This window comes from Triticum dicoccoides, chromosome 6A (assembly GCF_002162155.2).
Source record: "Triticum dicoccoides isolate Atlit2015 ecotype Zavitan chromosome 6A, WEW_v2.0, whole genome shotgun sequence".
Classification (NCBI taxonomy): Eukaryota; Viridiplantae; Streptophyta; class Magnoliopsida; order Poales; family Poaceae; genus Triticum; species Triticum dicoccoides.
The window spans coordinates 106182837-106202291 of record NC_041390.1 but is presented as its reverse complement, the minus strand read 5'-3'; the positions used below and the strand labels follow the sequence as shown (position 1 = coordinate 106202291).

Below are 19455 nucleotides of genomic sequence, written 5' to 3'. Positions count from 1 at the left end.
TATGGGCCTTATTGGGCCTTAGTGGAAGAGAGGAGAGGTGGCCAGGGCTGGGCCACGCGCCCCTCCCCCCTAGTCCGAATAGGACAAGGAGAGGGGGGCGGCGCCCCCCCCCCTTCCTTCCCTCTCTCCTCTTTCCCCCTTCCCAAATCCTATTCCAACTAGGAAAGGGGGGAATCCTACTCCCGGTGGGAGTAGGACTCCTCCTGGCGCGCCCTCCTCCTGGCCGGCCGCACCCCCCCCCTTGATCCTTTATATACGGAGGCAGGGGGCACCCCATAGACACAAGTTGATCCACGTGATCATATTCTTAGCCGTGTGCGGTGCCCCCTTCCACCATAAACCTCGATAATATTGTAACAGTGCTTAGGTGAAGCCCTGCGATGGTAGAACATCAAGATCGTCACCACGCCGTCGTGCTGACGGAACTCTTCCCCGACACTTTGCTGGATCGGAGTCCGGGGATCGTCATCGAGCTGAACGTGTGCTAAAACTCGGAGGTGCCGTAGTTTCGGTGCTTGATCGGTCGGGCCGTGAAGACGTACGACTACATCAACCGCGTTGTGCTAACGCTTCCGCTGTCGGTCTACAAGGGTACGTATATCACACTCTCCCCTCTCGTTGCTATGCATCACTATGATCTTGTGTGTGCGTAGGAAATTTTTTGAAATTACTACGTTCCCCAACAAAATTTTGGTTCTTAACTAAGGGAAATATTTTCTGTTGTTGTGACACGTCACCTTTCCTCTTCAGGGAATCCAACAACTCCAATGGGACTAGCAGAACGCTAGTGAACCGAGAGAGGGAAAGGGGCTCGGATGTTTTTTGCTCTGTTCTTTGGGCACTGGAGCTTGAGGATGATGGAAGCAAGAGCAAGATGGAAAGCATGGAGATTGATTCATTTTATAGTGTTCCTTTTATAAGCAAGTAAAAACACCGAAGGCGTGCACTATGTGGTAGTAAAATTCACGAGTACCCAATGTGGTATGTGTTACATGTGCACGTGAATCGAGGGTTTTTGCTGGTAATGACACCAAAAATCTGGGGCCCGGTCTCTTTATTGACAAGACGTGCCAATAGCAATGGCCTCGAGCTACACTAACACGATATAATGATAACTCAAGGCATCTTTCGCTTATGCAGTGCGTGGTAGCATTTCGGGTTCGGTCGAAGTTGTCAGAACACGGCCAAACCGGCGCCCCCATCCCGACACAAGAAGACTTCATCATTAAGATAACTAGGCATTGAAAGGGTCTTCGGATCTGGCGAAAAGAAACGAAAACCTGGGAAGCTCAGTTGGGGCTCCTCAGACAAGATTCTGGTCGCTTTGGAGACAAACACGCGAAGAAGATGGTTGAACCAGTTTACAAGGCCAAAGACCTAAGATGAACGACAGACGTCTGAGGATAGTTCTCAACTTGAAGACCAGTTCAGGGGCTAATGATGGTATCCTGGATAGGGGGTGTTAACCATGTCGGCTCCGAGACATGGGCTGGGTCGAGGACCCCTAGATGACCAAACAGTGAGCCACATTCGCCGAGCCCCATGGAGGAATCAACATGAAATCTTCCGAAGACTTGGCACATACTCCAAGGCATGAATGCAATCTTCGACGTGTTTATCTTCAGATGTAATCGACCTATGTTCAAGATGAAATCTTTCGAAGACTTGACACATACTCCAAGGCATGAATGCAATCTTTGATGTGTTTATCTTCGGATGTAACCAACCTATGTGTAACCTTAGGTACCCCTGTGTCTATATAAACCAAGGGGTGTAATCTGTAGAGAAAAACAACTCATTTATACACGATCTCGAGGTGGATCAACATGTATTCTGTACCCCATCCACAATCAATACAAACAAAGTAGGTCGTAGGGTTTTACATCTTCGAGAGGGCCTCAATCTGGGTAAACATCGTGTCCCCCTTGTGCCCTGTTACCGTCGTCCTAAAGCTACCAGCTCGGAACCCCCTACCCGAGATCTGTTGAATTCGACTTCGTCACCACGGAAGGGAAGCCGCAAAAACCAACTAAGACCTATGATAATTGGATGTAGTTGAAGAATCAAAAACCGCAAAAACCTCTCGAACCTTCCAATAGAAGGTGCTATCACGGCAATCCCTGATGTAGTTGCACAATTCAACCTAATGAGATCGGCAGTGATCTCGATGGTCAACAACAGCACCTGGGAAGGCACCACAAAGGTTAAAGCATTTATAACTATAATAATACAAGTCATGAATCGCGTAATACATGGGGTACAAATTAGAATAGAATTATGTATAGATGGAATCTCAAAGCTACTTACATAATAAACTCATGAACTCTCTATTTTTTTTAAATGGATTTTATTTTCGGAAAAATAGCAAATTGTATGAGCATTGTATTGACCTTTTTGTTTCGGACCATTTCAGTGGATTATAATACATGGAAGCCGCCAACTTACATGGGCATCCATCATGGAATTAACATATGCGCACCAACAATAACTGAGAAATACACTCCCAATTGTTCAGTTTGAGAATCGTAGGTGGCTTACCTTAAAGTCCCAACTTATTTGTCAGTGTAGTCATATTTGCTGGATGATACTACTTCCTTCATTTCAAATTACTCGTCGCAGAAATGGATGTATCTAAAACTAAAATACATTTAGATACATTCATACCCGCGACAAGTAATTCGGAACGGAGGAAGTACTATGGTAGATTAATTACTGATTACACATGGTGAACTCGTGAATGTCCCATCGCTCAGTTTGTTCTGGTTTCTACTGCTGTGCTTTGTTAGAGCTCAAATTGATTGAAAGGAGTGTACCAATTAATCACCGGGCATCCTCTGTTGCTTCTGCTTAAGCATTTCATCAAACACTTGACAGACGCGACAATTGACAAGGTTGGCGGCTCCATCCATGGAGCAGCGGGGTGCAGCGGCCATCAGCGTAGGAGGAAAGCAAGAACCCCGGCCAGCATCTCGTCGCTGCCGCGACTCCTCACCGTGGTTCTTACAGCTGCGTCTCATGCGGCCACATCGGTCGCGATGCCGAGGTAAGAATGGCACGCGGCGGCGGGATGCAGGCACAGGCGCGCCACCGCGGGAGACGCCCTGGAGATGTTCGAGGTGCGGGGCCCCTGGCCACCGACGAAGAGGAGGAGAGATCGGATACGGTGCGTCGCTGGTGGCTCCGGCGGTTGGACCACGGGCGGCGGCGGCGGCGGCAGTCACGAGTCGAACTCGGATTGCGTGGTTTCTACGCGGCGGGGCATCAGGGGTCGATCTATATCTGGCGGGCTGCGGGGATAGATCGCACTTTTCCTTCGATCCTGCGAGCAAGCCGTCCCCTCGATAGATCACGCGCGACGTTCCCTGACGACCTAACAACCCGGCGAGCTTCTCTCGCCGACGGCGAGCAAAGAATCCGGCGAGTTTCCTCTTTCTTATCCGATCATCATTTGAATTTCAGCATCGCAATTGTTCTATTACTACTTGTTTCGCTTGTGCAATCACTTGGTCTCTCTGTTCTTTGCTGTGTCCTGTGTTTCGCAGAGATGGCTAGTCATGTCGCTGCGACCCTGCCGCCGCTGCTTCCTACCCCGGCGCGCTGCCACCTCCTGACGCCTCCTCCGGCAGTGTACACGGCTCGTGTGGAGCTGGACACCAAGAAGCAGCAGCCTGGACGTGCCTCGATGAGCCGAAGCTGGATCAGAGACAAGATCGACCTTCCCGGACGTGCTTCCCGGAGCTCCAGCTGGGCCACTGACAAGACGCTCCGCCGTGCCAAGAGTTTGAACGGCGGCGTCGAGCGCCTCGGCCGCGTGGAGACGCCGAGAGAGAACTGGAAGAGGCCGGCGAGCCGCGCGCCATCCGTCGACCGGTGCGACAAGAAGCCGAGGCCTCCGACTGAGATGGTGGCAGCCTCGGAGGAATCAATCTCCGCCGGCCCCGCCCCGCCGGCCGGCCGGTTCGAGAAGAAGGCGACGCCTATGACTGAGATGGTCGCAGACTCGGTGGTGACGTCCTTCCCTGGCCCTGCTCCGTCGATCGACCTCTCGGAGAAGAAGGCAGAGCCTACGACTGAGATGGTGGCAGACTCGGAGGCGGCGACACTCTTCGCTGGTCCTGCGGCGTCGGTTGACCGGTCGGAGAAGAAGCCAATGCCGCCGGCCGTGGTGGAGGCATCACCCTTCGCTGGCCTCGCTCCGTTGATGTACCGGCCCGACAAGAAGCCGAAGGCTCTGGCTAAGATGGAGGTGGACTCGGAGGCATCCTTGTTCGCTGGCCCGACATTCATGATGTCGCCGGACCCGAGCGAGCTGCCCATGCCGACCTTCATCATGTCGGCGGATCCGAGCGAGCTGCCCATGCCAACCTTCCTCCATAAGCACAAGGTCGCTAAAGTGTTAGCTAGACTAGTCGCTCCGATGCTCATTGATCAGCAAGATTGAAGCTGCTTTCAGTGTGTAGCTAGGTGGAGTATGCTGATCAGCAAGATTGAAGCTGTTTTCAGTCTGTAGGTTGTAGCTAAGTGGAGTATGCTGATCAGCAAGATTGAGGCTGTTTTCAGTATGTAGCTAGGTGGACATGATTAATACAATCACCATTTAGTATTATGGAGCTTGGCACTGATCTTATCTGTGATGGCATGAAATGATGGTGTTGTGCATTCTGCAAATAAGTGTCTGCAAAGTGCAAACAGAGACATTTTCGCAAACACCTTCAGGGCGTGAGCTGACCAGCCTCCTTGGGCCGCGTGGTGACTAGCTTTGACATGCTGCCATCCTTTGGACGAGCTCAGCGGTTGACCGCCGTGACCCGTGAGGCCGTGCGCGTCAGCGGTTGCCGCGTTGGAGGGGTTGCGGCTTGCAGGAGTAGCAGGTGTCTTTGCCCAGTAAGTGTTCGACGAAACGCGCCGGCGCCCTAGCATCAGTTGCCGCAGGGCGGGCAGCCGCCGGAGCCGCGTTCCCCGACCCCGCTGACGTCCCCGCCGCGTCGGTGTACAACCGGTGGCTCTCCCCGTCGCTGCGGCCCCCGGCTCACCCGCAGGTGCGTCTCACGTCGCCCAGCGGCCAGATCCCACCCCCCAACGCGCCCGCCCTCCTCGCCATCTTCAAGCTCTGACCCGTGGCAGTGCACTTCAACCTGAGGTCACAGCCACAATAGCATGCCCACCAGCCACCAAGTCTGTTGAATCAATGCCTCTCACACTAACACTGCGAAATGGAATTATGCAAGTGGAAGGTGAATTTTCCGGCCACCAGCTCCTGCCGCAGCTTTTACGCCAACCAAATATGATGCTATCATATATGATTCAGGCCATGCTGAAAGTAGGATATGGATTGTTTGACAATATTGTTTTTTCCCGCTTATCGTATTGTTGCATTGAGTTTTTCGAGTCCACAAACCAAAAGTACTTACTATTTAGGGGGATCGTGTTTGTGCAAAACAGATCTTGCACGCTTGGGGGTTATAATTTTATGTCCTTAGAGTATTAAGTGCATAGATAGCTGACATATTTAGCTGATAATACTAGGAAGTGATTAACATTGACAATGACAAACCAGTTTAACGCCATTGGCTTTCTACTAGAATAAGCACCTTCCTATGTTTCTTGCAAAAAATAAATGCCTTCCTATGTAATTCAAGGATCGTCTGATCTCCCGATGCACCCTTTTATACCTTCCCCTATGCTACCTGTGCTAGACATTTTTCAACCCGTCATGCCTAGAATATATTTGCATTCTTTTATCATGGTACATTTGCTGTCACATGATCTTCTTGATGCATATTCGCAATTGAAAATAGAATTTGGTGCCTACTTGCTTTCTTATGCAGCATGCTGTTAGCTCATGGGAGAATCAGTAAAAAAAATTCTGACATGAAACAGTACATGATTGTTCTGAAATTAGTGGTTCCACGATGTCTGTGTCTAACTTATTTACTTTAGCAGTGCAAGAGGATGCTTTTGGGCGAGACACCCTACTTACGTAGGAAGAAATGAAGTCAGCCTGCACCAGGGGTGTACTTGACAACAACAGGGATACAAAGTTGGTCTGATTTGCAAGGCTTCTGGTTAGCTCTTTACACATGGCAATTTAAACATATGACTCTAATATAAGTGCTAGAGTACTTCTGAAAATCAAGATTTATTTCTGGTTATCACTAAAGAAAAGTATTCTTACTAAATCAGCTTTAGGCAGGAGAGGCTACAAAGGAGATGAAAAATGACATTTTTTGTGATAAGTTATCATTGGAGCGCCTCTTGTGTGCTTTCCCTGTAGATTTTCTTTACTGGACTGCAGAGTCAAATGTTCTTATATTCTATACTCAATATTTACAAATATTAACCATTTGTTAACGGTGATAACGGTTACATGGTTTCAGCCAAAATGTCTAGCTAAGACTTTCTGATCATATAGGACTCCTACTCCAAAGAAAACACCGAAGGAGGTCATAAAGATGATGGCCTCACTACCAATCTGTTTTATAGGGTCAATGGAAACTGGACTTGCTTCTGCCGAACCACAATGGTTTGCAACCATAGGGCCACACAGTTTTGGGTTTCCACCAAAGCTAGAATCCGGAAACGTGCTGAACTGGCCCATGTTTGGAATAGGGCCTTCTAGGTCATTATTAGAAATGTTGAATCTGGAAAGGAAGTGCAGATTGTTCAATGCAGCTGGAATCTTACCAGTGAGATGATTACCAGACAAGTCGAGCATCTGCAGGTTCGTGAGATTGCAGATCTGTTCTGGTATCTCTCCAGATAATCTGTTGGAGCTCAAGTTAAGTGAAAATAGTCCTTGTAACCTACCGATCTCCGCCGGAATCATACCAGTTTTTCGAGTCCACGAACCAAATTTTGGAAGAGCAACCAGGCATTACCACCCAACCACAGTACCTTGCTTGACCTTCTTGAAATCCCACTACTTATGGACACATGTGACATGCTTCGATAGTCTTGCCTGGGATATTTGTTTTGTATTTGAAGCTGATTGATATTGTTGCATATGCAAAAATTTCAGGTTGCAGTTTTTTTTCCAAATCATTTTATTTTATTTTTCTCATTTACAGTAAATTGCACGAAGTGTATCTTAGAGCAAGTGCAAACCTTTTCATTTTAAGGCTTACAACCTTTATGCCTAAAATAGTTTGGTTGCAGTTGGAAGACAGTGTTGTGAAGCAAGCTTTGGCCTCTACCTCAGGCCAACAAGCCGTCTAGAATAGTCATTGTTCAAAAAACAGTGAGGTTTGTGTATGTGTAATTTGAGATGGTGATGCCTATATTTGTTTCTGGCCTTGGCGCTCAACAATTTTATACTGGACTAATCTGACTAGAAAAATGATTCTTTTCTATAACTGCATTCATACATCAAAACAACATACTGCCGTGGTTAGTACTTACTATTTAGGGGGGTCGTATTTGTGCAAAACAGATCTTGCACGTTTGGGGGTTATAATTTTATGTCCTTGAGTATTAAGTGCATAGATAGCTGACATATTTGGCTGATAATACTAGGAAGTGATTAACATTGACAATGACAAACCAGTTTAACGCCATTGGCTTTCTACTAGAATAAGCACCTTCCTATGTTTCTCGCAAAAAATAAACGCCTTCCTATGTAATTCAAGGATGGGCTGATCTCCCGATGCACCCTTTTATACCTTCCCCTGCTATACTATGCTACCTGTGCTAGACATTTTTCAACCTGTTGTATTATTCATGCCTAGAATATATTTGCATTCTTTTATCATGGTACATCTGCTCGTAGGAGCTAGGATCCTACCTGGTCTAGGGCGTAGGTTGTACGGGAAGGGGGAGGGTTGACGGAGATGCGATCGCGGCTGCCGGCGGCGGGGCGCCGTGGCGCGATGAAGAAGAGGCGGCGGCAGCGCAAGAGGCGGCTAGGGTTCCCGGCTCCCTTCGGGAAGCCGAGCGAATAATGATTGCTTCTTGCTTGATTAGATTGATACATCTCCTCTCCTTATATAGAGAGGTTTACTTGACACCTAAGCAAACGATCGTAATAACGATAAGATAATTGGGCTAAGCCCCTAATAATGATAAGATAACTTGGGCGACAACCCACGGGGCTAAACCCCTAATATGCCGGTCATAATACTTCTCCCCGCCTGCACAAACAGCTCGTCCTCGAGCTGTAAGGTGGGGAAGCGCTTGCTGAACTCCTCGGGGTGATCAACCAGCGTCAAACACCTTCGCGACAGCTGGGGTGGCCAGGTCGGCGGCGACGGCGTCCTCCGGAATGTAGTTTGCAGCCTCCAGGTAGAAGAGTCACGGGCAGACGTGGCCGGGCGTGTAGGGCTCGTCGCAGTTGAAGCACAACCCTTGGCGGCGACGCTCGAGTAGCTCGACTGAGGTGAGCCGGCGGAACGGGCGCGCCGCGGTCGCTGCGAGGGGTGCCGCGGAAGGCTGAGCAGGCCGACCCTACGTGGGAACATCCGGCCAGGGTAGCGACCTAGCGGCCCGGGACGGTGATTCCTTTTGGATGGCCACCGCGCGGCGCTCGAACGCGCGGGCGTAGTACATGGCCGTTTGGAGATCCTGGGGTCCCCAAAGCTCCACGTCCACGTGGATGTGATCCGAAAGTCCACCGACGAAGAGGTCGGCCCGTTGCTGCGCTGTCGCGCCCGACGCGTGGCATGCCAGGGCCTGGAAACGGTCGGCGAAGTCTTGAACCGTAGATGTGAAGGGAAGGCGGCCTAGCTTTGCCAGGCGGCTTCCGCGGATCGGTGGCCCAAAACGAAGGAGGCAGAGCTCGCGGAAGCGCTCCCAAGGGGGCATGCTGCCCTCGTCCTGCTCGAGGGCGTAGTACCAGGTCTGTGTCGCGCCGCGGAGGTGGTAAGAGGCAAGCCAGGTACGCTTCGAGGCGAGGGTGCGCTGCCCGCGAAAGAACTGCTCGCACTGGTTGAGTCAGTTGAGGGGGTCCTCCGTGCCATCATAAGTGGCGAAGTCCAGTTTGGCAAACCGCGGACACGTCTGAGTCGGAGCGCCGTGGCCGACTGGCTCGGAGGTGCGAAGCAGCGAGGATTGGGGCGCCCGGTCAGCATGGCCGCGGCCTGTGGAGTGCCCCGCCGAGCCGGAAGGGTCGCTGAACTGCAAAGTGGGTACCGACGGGTCTCCAGCCGACGTGTAGACGGGTGGCGACAATGATCCAGTCAACCAGGCCGGTATTGGGGACGGTGACGGCGGGAAGCGCACTTCCTGGATCGGTACGCCTCCCTGCGTGGGTGACCCGGGCCCCGTGTTGGGCGGGGGCGGGGCCGGCAACTGCGGCCTGCGCGGTATAGACCCGAGTGGCGTGGGGGGTGCAGCGAGGGTCGGGACCGGCCACTGTGGCCATTGAGGCGCGGCAGCGGGCGGCGGTGGGGCCGGCGGCTGGGGCTGCGGCTGCCCGGACCCGGGAAGCGTCAGGGGCGCAGCGAAGGCCGGGGCTAGCCACTGTGGCCATTGAGGGGCGATGACGGGCAGAGGTGGGGCCGGCAGCTGGGGCTGCGGCTGCCCGAACCCAGGAGGCATCGGGGGCGCGGCGATCGCCTGAGCCGGCCATTGCGGCCAGTGGGGGGCGACGGCGGGCGGCGGCTGACCGGGCTAGTGGTGGTGTAGAGGCCTGATCGGCGCCGTGGTGGGCGCGTACCAGGGCAGGGCAGCTGGCCTAGTCGCGGCGGCCGGCTGCAAGGGCAGCAGCCGCCGCCCTGCTAGGTAGAGGCGTATGCCCTGGACGGCGGTGACGAGGTCGTTGAGGACCCCGGTCATCTCCGCCGGCGAGTAGATGGCGACGGGCGGCGCGGTGGAGGGCGGCGGCGTCTGGCCAGTGGAGGCCAGCGGCGGGGTGGGGAGAGGCAGCGGCGCGGTGGTGACGGGCAGCGGCGGGTTGGGTGGTGGTGCAGACATGATCGGAACCGAGCTACCTGATACCAAATTGGTAGGAGCTAGGATCCTACCTGGTCTTGGGCGTAGGTTGTACGGGAAGGGGGAGGGTTGACGGAGATGCGATCGCGGCTGCCGGCGGCAGGGCGCCGTGGCGCGATGAAGAAGAGGCGGCGGCGGCGCAAGAGGCGACTAGGGTTCCCGGCTCCCTTCGGGAAGCCGAGCAAATAATGATTGCTTCTTGCTTGATTAGATTGATACATCTCCTCTACTTATATAGAGGTTTACTTGACTCCTAAGCAAACGATCCTAATAACGATAAGATAATTGGGCTAAGCCCCTAATAATGATAAGATAACTTGGGCCACACCCCATTGGGCTAAACCCCTAATATGCCGGTCATAACATCTGCCGTCACATGATCTTCTTGATGCATATTCACAATTGAAAATAGAATTTTGTGCCAACTTGCTTTCTTATGCACCATGCTGTTAGCTCATGGGAGAATCAGTAATTCTGACGTGAAACAGTACATGATTGTTCTGAAATTAGTGGTTCCATGGTGTCTATATCTAACTTATTTACTTTAGCAGTGCAAGAGGATGCTTTTGGGCGAGACACCCTACTTATGTAGGAAGAAATGAAGTCAGCCTGCACCAGGAGTGTACTTGACAACAACAGGGACACAAAGTTGGTCTGATTGGCAAGGCTTCTGGTTTGCTCTTTACACATGCCAATTTAAACATCTAACTCTAATATAAGTGCTAGAGTACTTCTGAAAATCAAGATTTGTTTTTGGTTATCACTAAAGAAAAGTATTCTTACTAAATCAGCTTTAGCTAGGAGAGAATGGAAAGAAATGTCATTTACCTAATCAGCTTTAGGCAGGAGAGGCTACAAAGGAGACGAAAAATGACATTTTTGTGATAAGTTATCATTGGAGTGCCTCTTGTGTGCTTTCCCTGTAGATTTTCTTTGCTGGACTGCAGAGTCAAATGTTCTTATATTCTATACTCAATATTTACAAATATTAACCATTTGTGAACTGTGATAACGGTTACATGGTTTCAGCCAAAATGTCTAGCTAAGACTTTCTGATCATATAGGACTCCTACTCCAAAGAAAACACCGAAGGCGGTCATAAAGATGATGGCTTCACTACCAATCTGTTTTATGGGGTCAATGGAAACTGGACTCGCTTCTGCCGAACCACAATGGTTTGCAACCATAGGGCCACACAGTTTTGGGTTTCCACCAAAGCTAGAATCCGGAAACGTGCTGAACTGGCCCATGTTTGGAATAGGGCCTTCTAGGTCATTATTAGAAATGTTGAATCTGGAAAGGAAGTGCAGATTGTTCAATGCAGCTGGAATCTTACCAGTGAGATGATTACCAGACAAGTCGAGCATCTGCAGGTTCGTGAGATTGCAGATCTGTTCTGGTATCTCTCCAGATAATCTGTTGGAGCTCAAGTTAAGTGAAAATAGTCCTTGTAACCTACCGATCTCTGCCGGAATCATACTAGTGAAACTATTCATGGCTAGATTAAGCTCTTTAGGAAAAGCACTGGGCGTGAGGTATTGCAGAAATTGGTTCTTGTTCCAAACAGGCAGCTCAAAGAATACCTTTGGTGCAGTATTATCTGATTCTAGCATTGGCATCTCCATTAAGGCCCTTGGAATTTCCCCTGTAAGGCTGTTGTTTGATATATCTAGAGAGAAGAGAAAATTTAGGCTGCTGATCCATTCAGGTATCGGTCCAGTTAGTTGATTGCCTTGCAAAAATAGCATCCCCAAATTCGGTAGCTTTGATAACCAATCAGGTATTTTTCCAGACAATGAACAATGATTTATATAAAGAACCTGGAGATTCTGAAAACCATCAATGCTGACATCCTCTGGCATGGTCTCATGCAGGAAGTTGCACCCAATATAAAGGGTGGTGAGGCTCCTGGAACTGCTAAGCATCTGAAGTGTTCTTGTGATATTTGTGAGAGAGTTATTAGCAAGTGATAGGAATAAGAGGGACTTCATATTGAATAATTTTTCTGACAATTGACCGTGGAAAGGATTGTAAGATAGCCGTAGTGCAGTTAGCTTGCTACAGGAGTATATGCTTTCTGGAACTGTGCCGGTGAAATTATTGGAAAGAAGATCTAGTTTATTTAGATTGGACAGACTTGCGAAGTTGACCTTGGTAAGTTCCCCACTAAATTGGTTTGCCTTGAAGTCAATTGTTACAAGATTTGTGCAGTTGCCTAGAGCTGCTGGCAGCTCCCCTGACATGTTGTTGTGTTCCAAATGCAGCTCCTCCAATCTCTTCAGATCACCTATAGACTCTGGAATATTGCCGCTGAGCTCATTCCCGCCAAGATCAAGGGTGACCAGATTTGTGAGCTTGCTAATGCCATCGAGAGCTCCTTCTAACCTATTGCTAGGCAACGAGAGGTGCTCTAACGAGGTTACGTTGAAGAGTTCATCTAGAAGTGTACCATTGAGGTTGTTGTAGCCAACACCAAGCAATTTCAGCACCGAGCAATTACTGAGTCCTGGAGGGATGTTCCCACTGAGTTGGTTGAAACTGAGCTCAAGCACAGCAAAAGCTGGCGCGCTAACACATGGTGTAGTTGGTATCTGACCAGTAAATCTGTTGGAACTAGCATTAAGAACGACCAGGCTCTTCATCACCTCCCATGTTGTGGATGGTAATATGCCTGTAAGCCAGTTGCTTGAGATGTTGAGTACCTGCAGAGGCCGCGCAGGGGTTGAAGATGGCAGCTTGCTCAGGCCTCCTGTGAGGCGGTTGAAGCTGATGTCAAGAACAAGGATGCTGCTGGATGACACTAATTCCAGTGGCAAGCCACCAGACAGCAAGTTCCGGGAAAGGTTGAGGCGCAAAAGTCCGGTGAGGTTGCCAAGGAACGGCGAGATGGGCCCCTCGAGGCCTCGAGAAGCCAACGAAACATCAGTGACCTTCCTATCTTGATTGCAGGTGATCCCTTCCCATGTGCAGCAGTCGGTGTCGTGCCGCCACGACGTCGTGAGGCCGCCGTCCTGCGAGAGCCCGGCGAGGAGCTGGAGAAGGGAGCTCTTCTCCTGCTCGGTGCAGGAGCTGGTCTAAGAGACCAGCAGCACGAGAGCCAAGCCAAGTGAAGGCATATGAAATTTCTTGGTGTACCTGCTGTATGAAAAACAATTGCTGCATGGTGTTGTGGTGGAACTGCCCATTCTGAATATTTTTGTTTGACAGTTTCCTGAAACTGTCCATTCTGAAAGCATGCTAAACTACCATTTCCTAAATAAAAAAAACAAGAGCTGTCCATTCGGATTCTGTCAGTTTTGTTGAATATTTCTGTTTGAAATTTTTGGTGATGTCATTTTGATGCCACCTAATTTTTTTTCCGAGTTGCTAATAATATGCCGTGTTAAGTCGAGTGTTGACTACCGGTGTCTCGCTGGTAGTTGAGTGGCTATAATATTTGGTGTCAAGTAGAGTGTCATTGTATTTCAATGGGAGTGCATATATGTCATGGATCATTGTACATGTGGGTAATAACATTTCATATTAAATCTAGCGTGGATGCTATTAAGGTTTGCTCCTACTTCAGATGCAATCTTCTCTTACAAATTATTTATGACGTACAGAAGCATGACAACAGACTTTGAAGATTGCAACTGCACGCGTACCACTTTACGACTTTGTTGGGGTCTTGAATTCTTATTGCTTTGTACAAAAAGCCCACCTCAAATTCTTATTGCTTTGTACAAAAAGTCCACCTCACAGAGTCACAGTTCCCCACTTGGAAGGAGAAGATCGTAAGCTGATGGGCATGTGTCTATGAACGCTTAGAGCATCTATAGCCGGACCCCTCAAACTGTCAGTTGAGGGATATGTGCCTGTGAGCATAGTAGATCGCCTTTGACATGGTCGCAAGTATAGTGGTTCCAACAAGTAAGAGTAAGCCTTTAGCAATTAAGCAGCAAGACTGAGGTTAAAATAGTGTGGGTTAGACAAAGATGTAGGGTTCCCGCTCCCTATAAAAAAAGAGGTAGGGTCTCCGAAAAAAAAGTCAAAGCGTTTTTCGGTGACATGGTCTCCCTCATACATCCCACCACACTAAAGAAAAGCAAATCTTGTGGGTTAGACAAAGAGGTGTACCTCTTCTTTTGGTTTGACCTTAGAAAGGTTAATGCATGGTTAGATGCATGTATGACCTTTAACCTGTGGGCCAACTCATTTAGACAAATATAATAATTAATATGTGTATCAGACATCTAGTTCCAAATCCCCTGTGACATGTCATGTTGTTTTCTTGGAAGATTATGATCTCATCAAACATAACCCAAAACGACCAAACGGCTGAAGATGAACTTCCGATGGGGAAAGCAGATCTCGAGTAGAGAGATGAACCCTTTGCACATGGAATAAGGTATTTAGCTTATTCTCTCAACCTCAATTGACCGCTGCTGAATTTATTATATTTAATACAGTATTACTTACCGACCAGAACACCTATCAGTATAACTTCTAAAAGGTTACTGAAAAAAATGTAAATTTTGGTGGGCATGTGTTCTTTTTCTAGGTAGTACGTAAGAGTTAAAAGGGAAGCATGTTGCCTATAGTGTTTTACTAGTTCAGAATCAAGTTTTGTGATAACCAGTGTTTACGTACTCCAGTGTTCTTTATTGTTCACATTTGGATTGAGCATAGTTGAGTAGCTCACTTGAGAGTGTCATGCTTTGCCAATATCTATTGCGAGAGTTGTCATTTTTTGTTACTAGCTAGAGTTGTCAATCTCTCAGCTAAACCACTTGCTGGAAACACAAGACATCAACTGAAATTCTAAATTATTATTTTTACTTCTACATGCACATATTTGGTCCCTAGGTTAAGATATGTACAATTGAGTTAGTTTAGGTCAACTTGCAGAAGTTCATACAATAGTGCAACTAGCTTTAGTTGGATGAGCAAAGTTCATACCAACTTCTCTCTAGCTCGGCTCGGCTAAATACAAGGCAACCAATCGTAAATACACTTGGGGTGTATATCATTCTACACTTAATATTTATAGGGGTGTATATCATTGCGTGTAAATGCCCACTTGTGTCATATCTTGGAACCCACTTCATTAGTTGAAAATTAAAATAAAAGAATTAGTATGTGTATACTCAAAACACTACTACATTCGCAAAGCTTGTAAGAAGTTTTTTTTTGGTAGGAAAAAAAAACTTTTCTGAATCTGATCATTTTTTTTAGAAATCAGAATTGATCATTTGTGGACAACCAGAAGGAATATGTGCAATAATAAGCTTAGCTAAGATAAGTTGCCATGCAAATGTTGTTAGTCACACTCCTACAACATCGTACATATAATGGCTGGATATTTTTATGCTGGCTTGGCAATACCCACAAAAAAAGTTCCTTTCCCACAAAAAAAGGAGCAGGTACAATTTATCTCTTTTTTAGGTATTGAAGCATCTCTAAGCCCACCCAATTTGAAGCCCAAGATGAAGCCAGCCCAAACTGTTATCTGTAAGCCAACCCAGATACTGGCCCCCATACGGCCCAACGTCGAGTCCTGCCCAACTCAGTGCGCCGGCGTCCCGAGGGTGGCCGCACCGCCGCACTCCCACTTCTAGTGGCCAGTGGCCAGGCAGAAATCGAACCAAGCCTCCCCCTCCCGGAGCTCTCTGGCGAGGGGGATGCGGCGACTCCCGGCGACCCCGCGTGGCGGTGGGCCGGCTGCTCCGAGTTCGCTAAGCTCGCTGGAGGACGGACACCGGAGGCTAGGAAACAGGTCCAGTGTCGCGCACTCAAAAGGTATATATCTGAAAAAAGGAAGTCTGAGGAAAAAAATAATACTTGGGCGCCTGGTTGATGTTTAATTGTTCGCTAGTCTCGTTTTAAGTTCAAATCCGTCCACGCGGCGACCCTTTACGGCGGCGTGCGGCGGTTCGCCTCCCGCCTCAGCTGGTCCGAGGAGGCCAGGCAGGCAGGGGACCGGAGATTCGACCAAGGCCGAACGTGACGTGAGCCCTTTGCCGAGGTATATTGTAGAAACCACGGAGCAGGTGCTTAATTCGTGCCACATTGTAGTGCTAGCTTTGTTGACATTTCTGAATTTTCTCTCAGCGCCAGTGTTGTTTTCTGTGGATACTTGCGATCCTGGGTTGGAGACTTGGAGTTACAGATTGCTAGACTGCAAATAGTTACAGATTTGAGTGTGCCAGACTGCAGATTGCTTTTTCTTATTATGTGTCCTCCTCTAGTCAACTTTCTCCAAGAGAAACATTCATCACTGTATGCGTATGTATCAAAGTAAATACTGACCAAATAGTTACACATTCCACAATAATAATATGCTTACACACTGTTGACATTGCTCACTCGTTAATCATGTTTCTGCTAAATGGAGTACAACGATGAACGTCACTAACTGACGATAGCAGGTTTACAAGAGATGTTGTTCTTGCTGGGGCTGGAGCCACTGACATGGTCTTGCTGAACTGGGAACCACTTGAGATCATGTAACGGTTTGGGCAGTGATAACAGTTACAAGGTTTTAGCCAAAATATCCGGCTAAGACCATCTGATCATATATGACTCCTACTGCAAAGAAAGCACCAAAGGCGATTGCAAAGATGACCTTACTGCCAATCTCTTCTCTGGAGTTGATGGACTCTGGACTTGCTTCCGCTGAACCGCAATGGTTTACAATCGAAGGACCACACAATTTTGGGTTTTCATCAAAGCTAGAATCTGGAAACGTGCTAAGCTGGCCTGCGGTTGGAATAGGGCCTTCGAGGTCATTATTAGAAACATTGAATTTGAAAAGAAAGTGCAGATTGTTTAGTGCGGCCGGAATTGTACCAGTAAGATGATTGCTGGACATGTCGAGCATCTGCAGATTTGTGAGGGTGCAGATTGGTTGTGGGATCTCTCCTGATAATTTGTTGGAGCTCAAATTAAGTGAAACGAGCGCTCTTAGTTGACCGATCTCCCCTGGGATCACACCAGTGAATTTATTGATGGCTAGATTAAGCACTTTTGGAAAAGCACCAGGTTTGAGGTATTGGATAAATGGACTGAAAAGATACACAGGCAGTTCAAAGAAGACCTTTGGTGCAGTCTTGTCTGATTTTAGCATTGGCATCTCCATTAAGGCAGTTGAAATTTCACCTGTAAAGCTGTTGTTTGATATGTCTAGATACAAGAGCAAGTTCAGGCTACTGATCCATTCAGGTATTGGTCCAGTTAGTTGATTGCTTTGCAAAAATAGCACCCTCAAATTTGTGAGCTTGGATAACCAATCAGGTATTGTTCGAGACAATGAACAATCACTCATAGAAAGAACCTAAAGATTCTCAAAACCATTAATGCCGTTATCCTCTGGCATGGTCTCATGCAGGAAGTTGGACCCAATAAGAAGGGTGGTCAGGCTCCTGGATCCCCCAAGGATCTGAAGTGTTCTTGTGATATTTGTAAGGGAGAGGTTAGCGAGTGATAGAAATGAGAGGGACTTCAGATTACCTATCTTTTCTGACAGTTGGCTATGGAAATGATTGCTGGAGAGCCGTAGTGCAGTCAGCTTGCTGCACGAGTATAAGCTTTCTGGAATGTTGCCGATGAAGTTATTGTGCAGGAGATCTAACTTTTTTAGATTGGGCAAGTTTGAGAAGTTGACCTTGGTAAGTTCTCCGTGAAATTGGTTGCCCTTTAAGATAATTGTTGTGAGATGTGTATAGTTGATCAATGCTGATGGAAGCTCCCCTGACATGTGGTTTTGTTCCAAATGCAGCTCCTCCAAACTCTTCAGCTTGCCTATGGCATCCGGTATATTGCCGTTGATCTTGTTGCCCCCAAGATCAAGGGTGACCAAATTTGTGAGCTTGGTGATGCCATTGAGTGCTCCTTCTAACCAATTATTAGGTAAAGAGAGGTGCTCTAATGATGTAACTTTGAAGACCTCATCTGGAAGAGTTCCACTGAGGTTGTTATAGCCAGCGCTTAGCAATTTCAGCATGGAGCAATTACCGAGTCCATGAGGAATATTTCCACTGAATTTGTTAATACTGAGTTCAAGCACAGAAAAAGATGGTGCGCTGAGACAGAGTGTAGTTGGTAGATGCCCAGTAAAACTATTGGTGCTGGCATTGAGCACGACCAGGCTCTTCATCACCTCCCATGTTGTGGATGGAAACCTTCAGGTAAACAAGTTGCTTGAGATGTTCAGTACCTGCAAAGGCCATGCAGGGGTTGAAGATGGCAGCTCGCTCAGGGCTCCTGTCAGGCGGTTGAAACTGACATCAAGGACAGTGATGTTGCTGGATGATACCAATTCCAGCGGCAAGCCACCGGACAGTGAGTTGCACGACAGGTTGAGGCGCAATAAGCCTGTGAGATTTCCAAGGAACTGCGAGATGGACCCCTCGAGGCCTCGAGAGGCCAACAAAACAGCACTGACCATCCTGTTGGGGCTGCAGGTGATCCCTTCCCAAGTGCAGCAGTCCGTATCGTTCCGGCATGACGACCCGAGGCCGCCGTCCTGCGAGAACCCAGCAAGGAGCTGGAGGAGGGAGCTCTTCTCCTGCTCCGTGCAGGAGCTGGTCGGAGGGGCCAAGGATATCAGCAGCACGAGAGCCAATCCTAGAAAAGGCAAGGGGAATCTGCTGCTGTTTGGGCAATGGTGTGACCGCATGGCTTTCTGAAGAAGCTAGCAAGGGAACCAATGGGCTGGTGAAGATCACGAGAGGAATGGAACAGGCAGCTCATGTCTCCATTTTATTTGATCCTCTTTCAAGTCACACTCAAGAAAAGGAAAAGAAATGGGCCTAGGATTGACTGTTGTTGGCAAGGAGACTAGTAGCACAATAGTCAGCCCAAAGAAAGGTATGTGAAATCACTACCTACGTGAGCGACTAGAAATTAGCCTGTAAACCACAAGCGTAAGCTTTGGTCTGCCAGGCTAAAGTACTAGTTTCTCTTAAAGAAAAAACAAGAGAGGAAAGGAGCAACCTGCTCTAGTCTCTGTCTCATTTCATCCCTTCTGGTCATCGTGATGTCAAGAAAATCTGGTCAAAGATTAGCTGCTATTGCATATCCACTAATTTATTCACGAGTCTGACTTCCAAGCACAAACTGGTTTGTTAATCTTAGTCTGACCTCTTATCGTATCAGTTTTGCAATTAAATTCCATCATCGATGTCAGGGTTGATTTAGAGAAGATGTGGATCACAACTCTCCCATAGGAGGTCATTCAGGCATTGTGGCTACCTATCAAAGGGTAAAAAATCTATTTTATTGGCGCCAGACGAGGAGATTGAAACTTTTCTACATGAGTGTGCAGTTTGCCAAAGAGTCAAGGGAGAGCATTGCCACTACCCTGGTCTCCTAGATCCACTGCCACTACCTAAGTGTTGTTGATTGATTGAATGGTGTGTTGTAGCTATCGTCATATGGCCTTTCTTAGATTGTTAATGCTGCTCAAACCTAGTTCTTTTCGGCATCTGGCACCCCTTCGCTCGTATTGGCAGGATGCGTGCCATGCAAGCTGGCTTGGTTGCATGATTCCCC

At 48.3% G+C, this 19455-nt stretch overlaps 1 protein-coding gene and 1 pseudogene across 1 annotated transcript; one reads left to right on the top strand and one right to left on the bottom strand.

Annotated features, from left to right (window-relative positions):
* The first annotated feature begins 2827 nt into the window (after positions 1-2827).
* Positions 2828-4606, top strand: LOC119315342. Its single transcript, XM_037589978.1, has one exon. The coding sequence runs from the start codon at positions 3050-3052 to the stop codon at positions 4439-4441; it is 1392 nt and encodes a 463-aa protein (XP_037445875.1). The 5' UTR covers positions 2828-3049; the 3' UTR covers positions 4442-4606.
* A 6311-nt stretch (positions 4607-10917) lies between these two features.
* Positions 10918-18580, bottom strand: LOC119315722 (annotated as a pseudogene).
* Between the last annotated feature and the right edge of the window lie 875 nt (positions 18581-19455).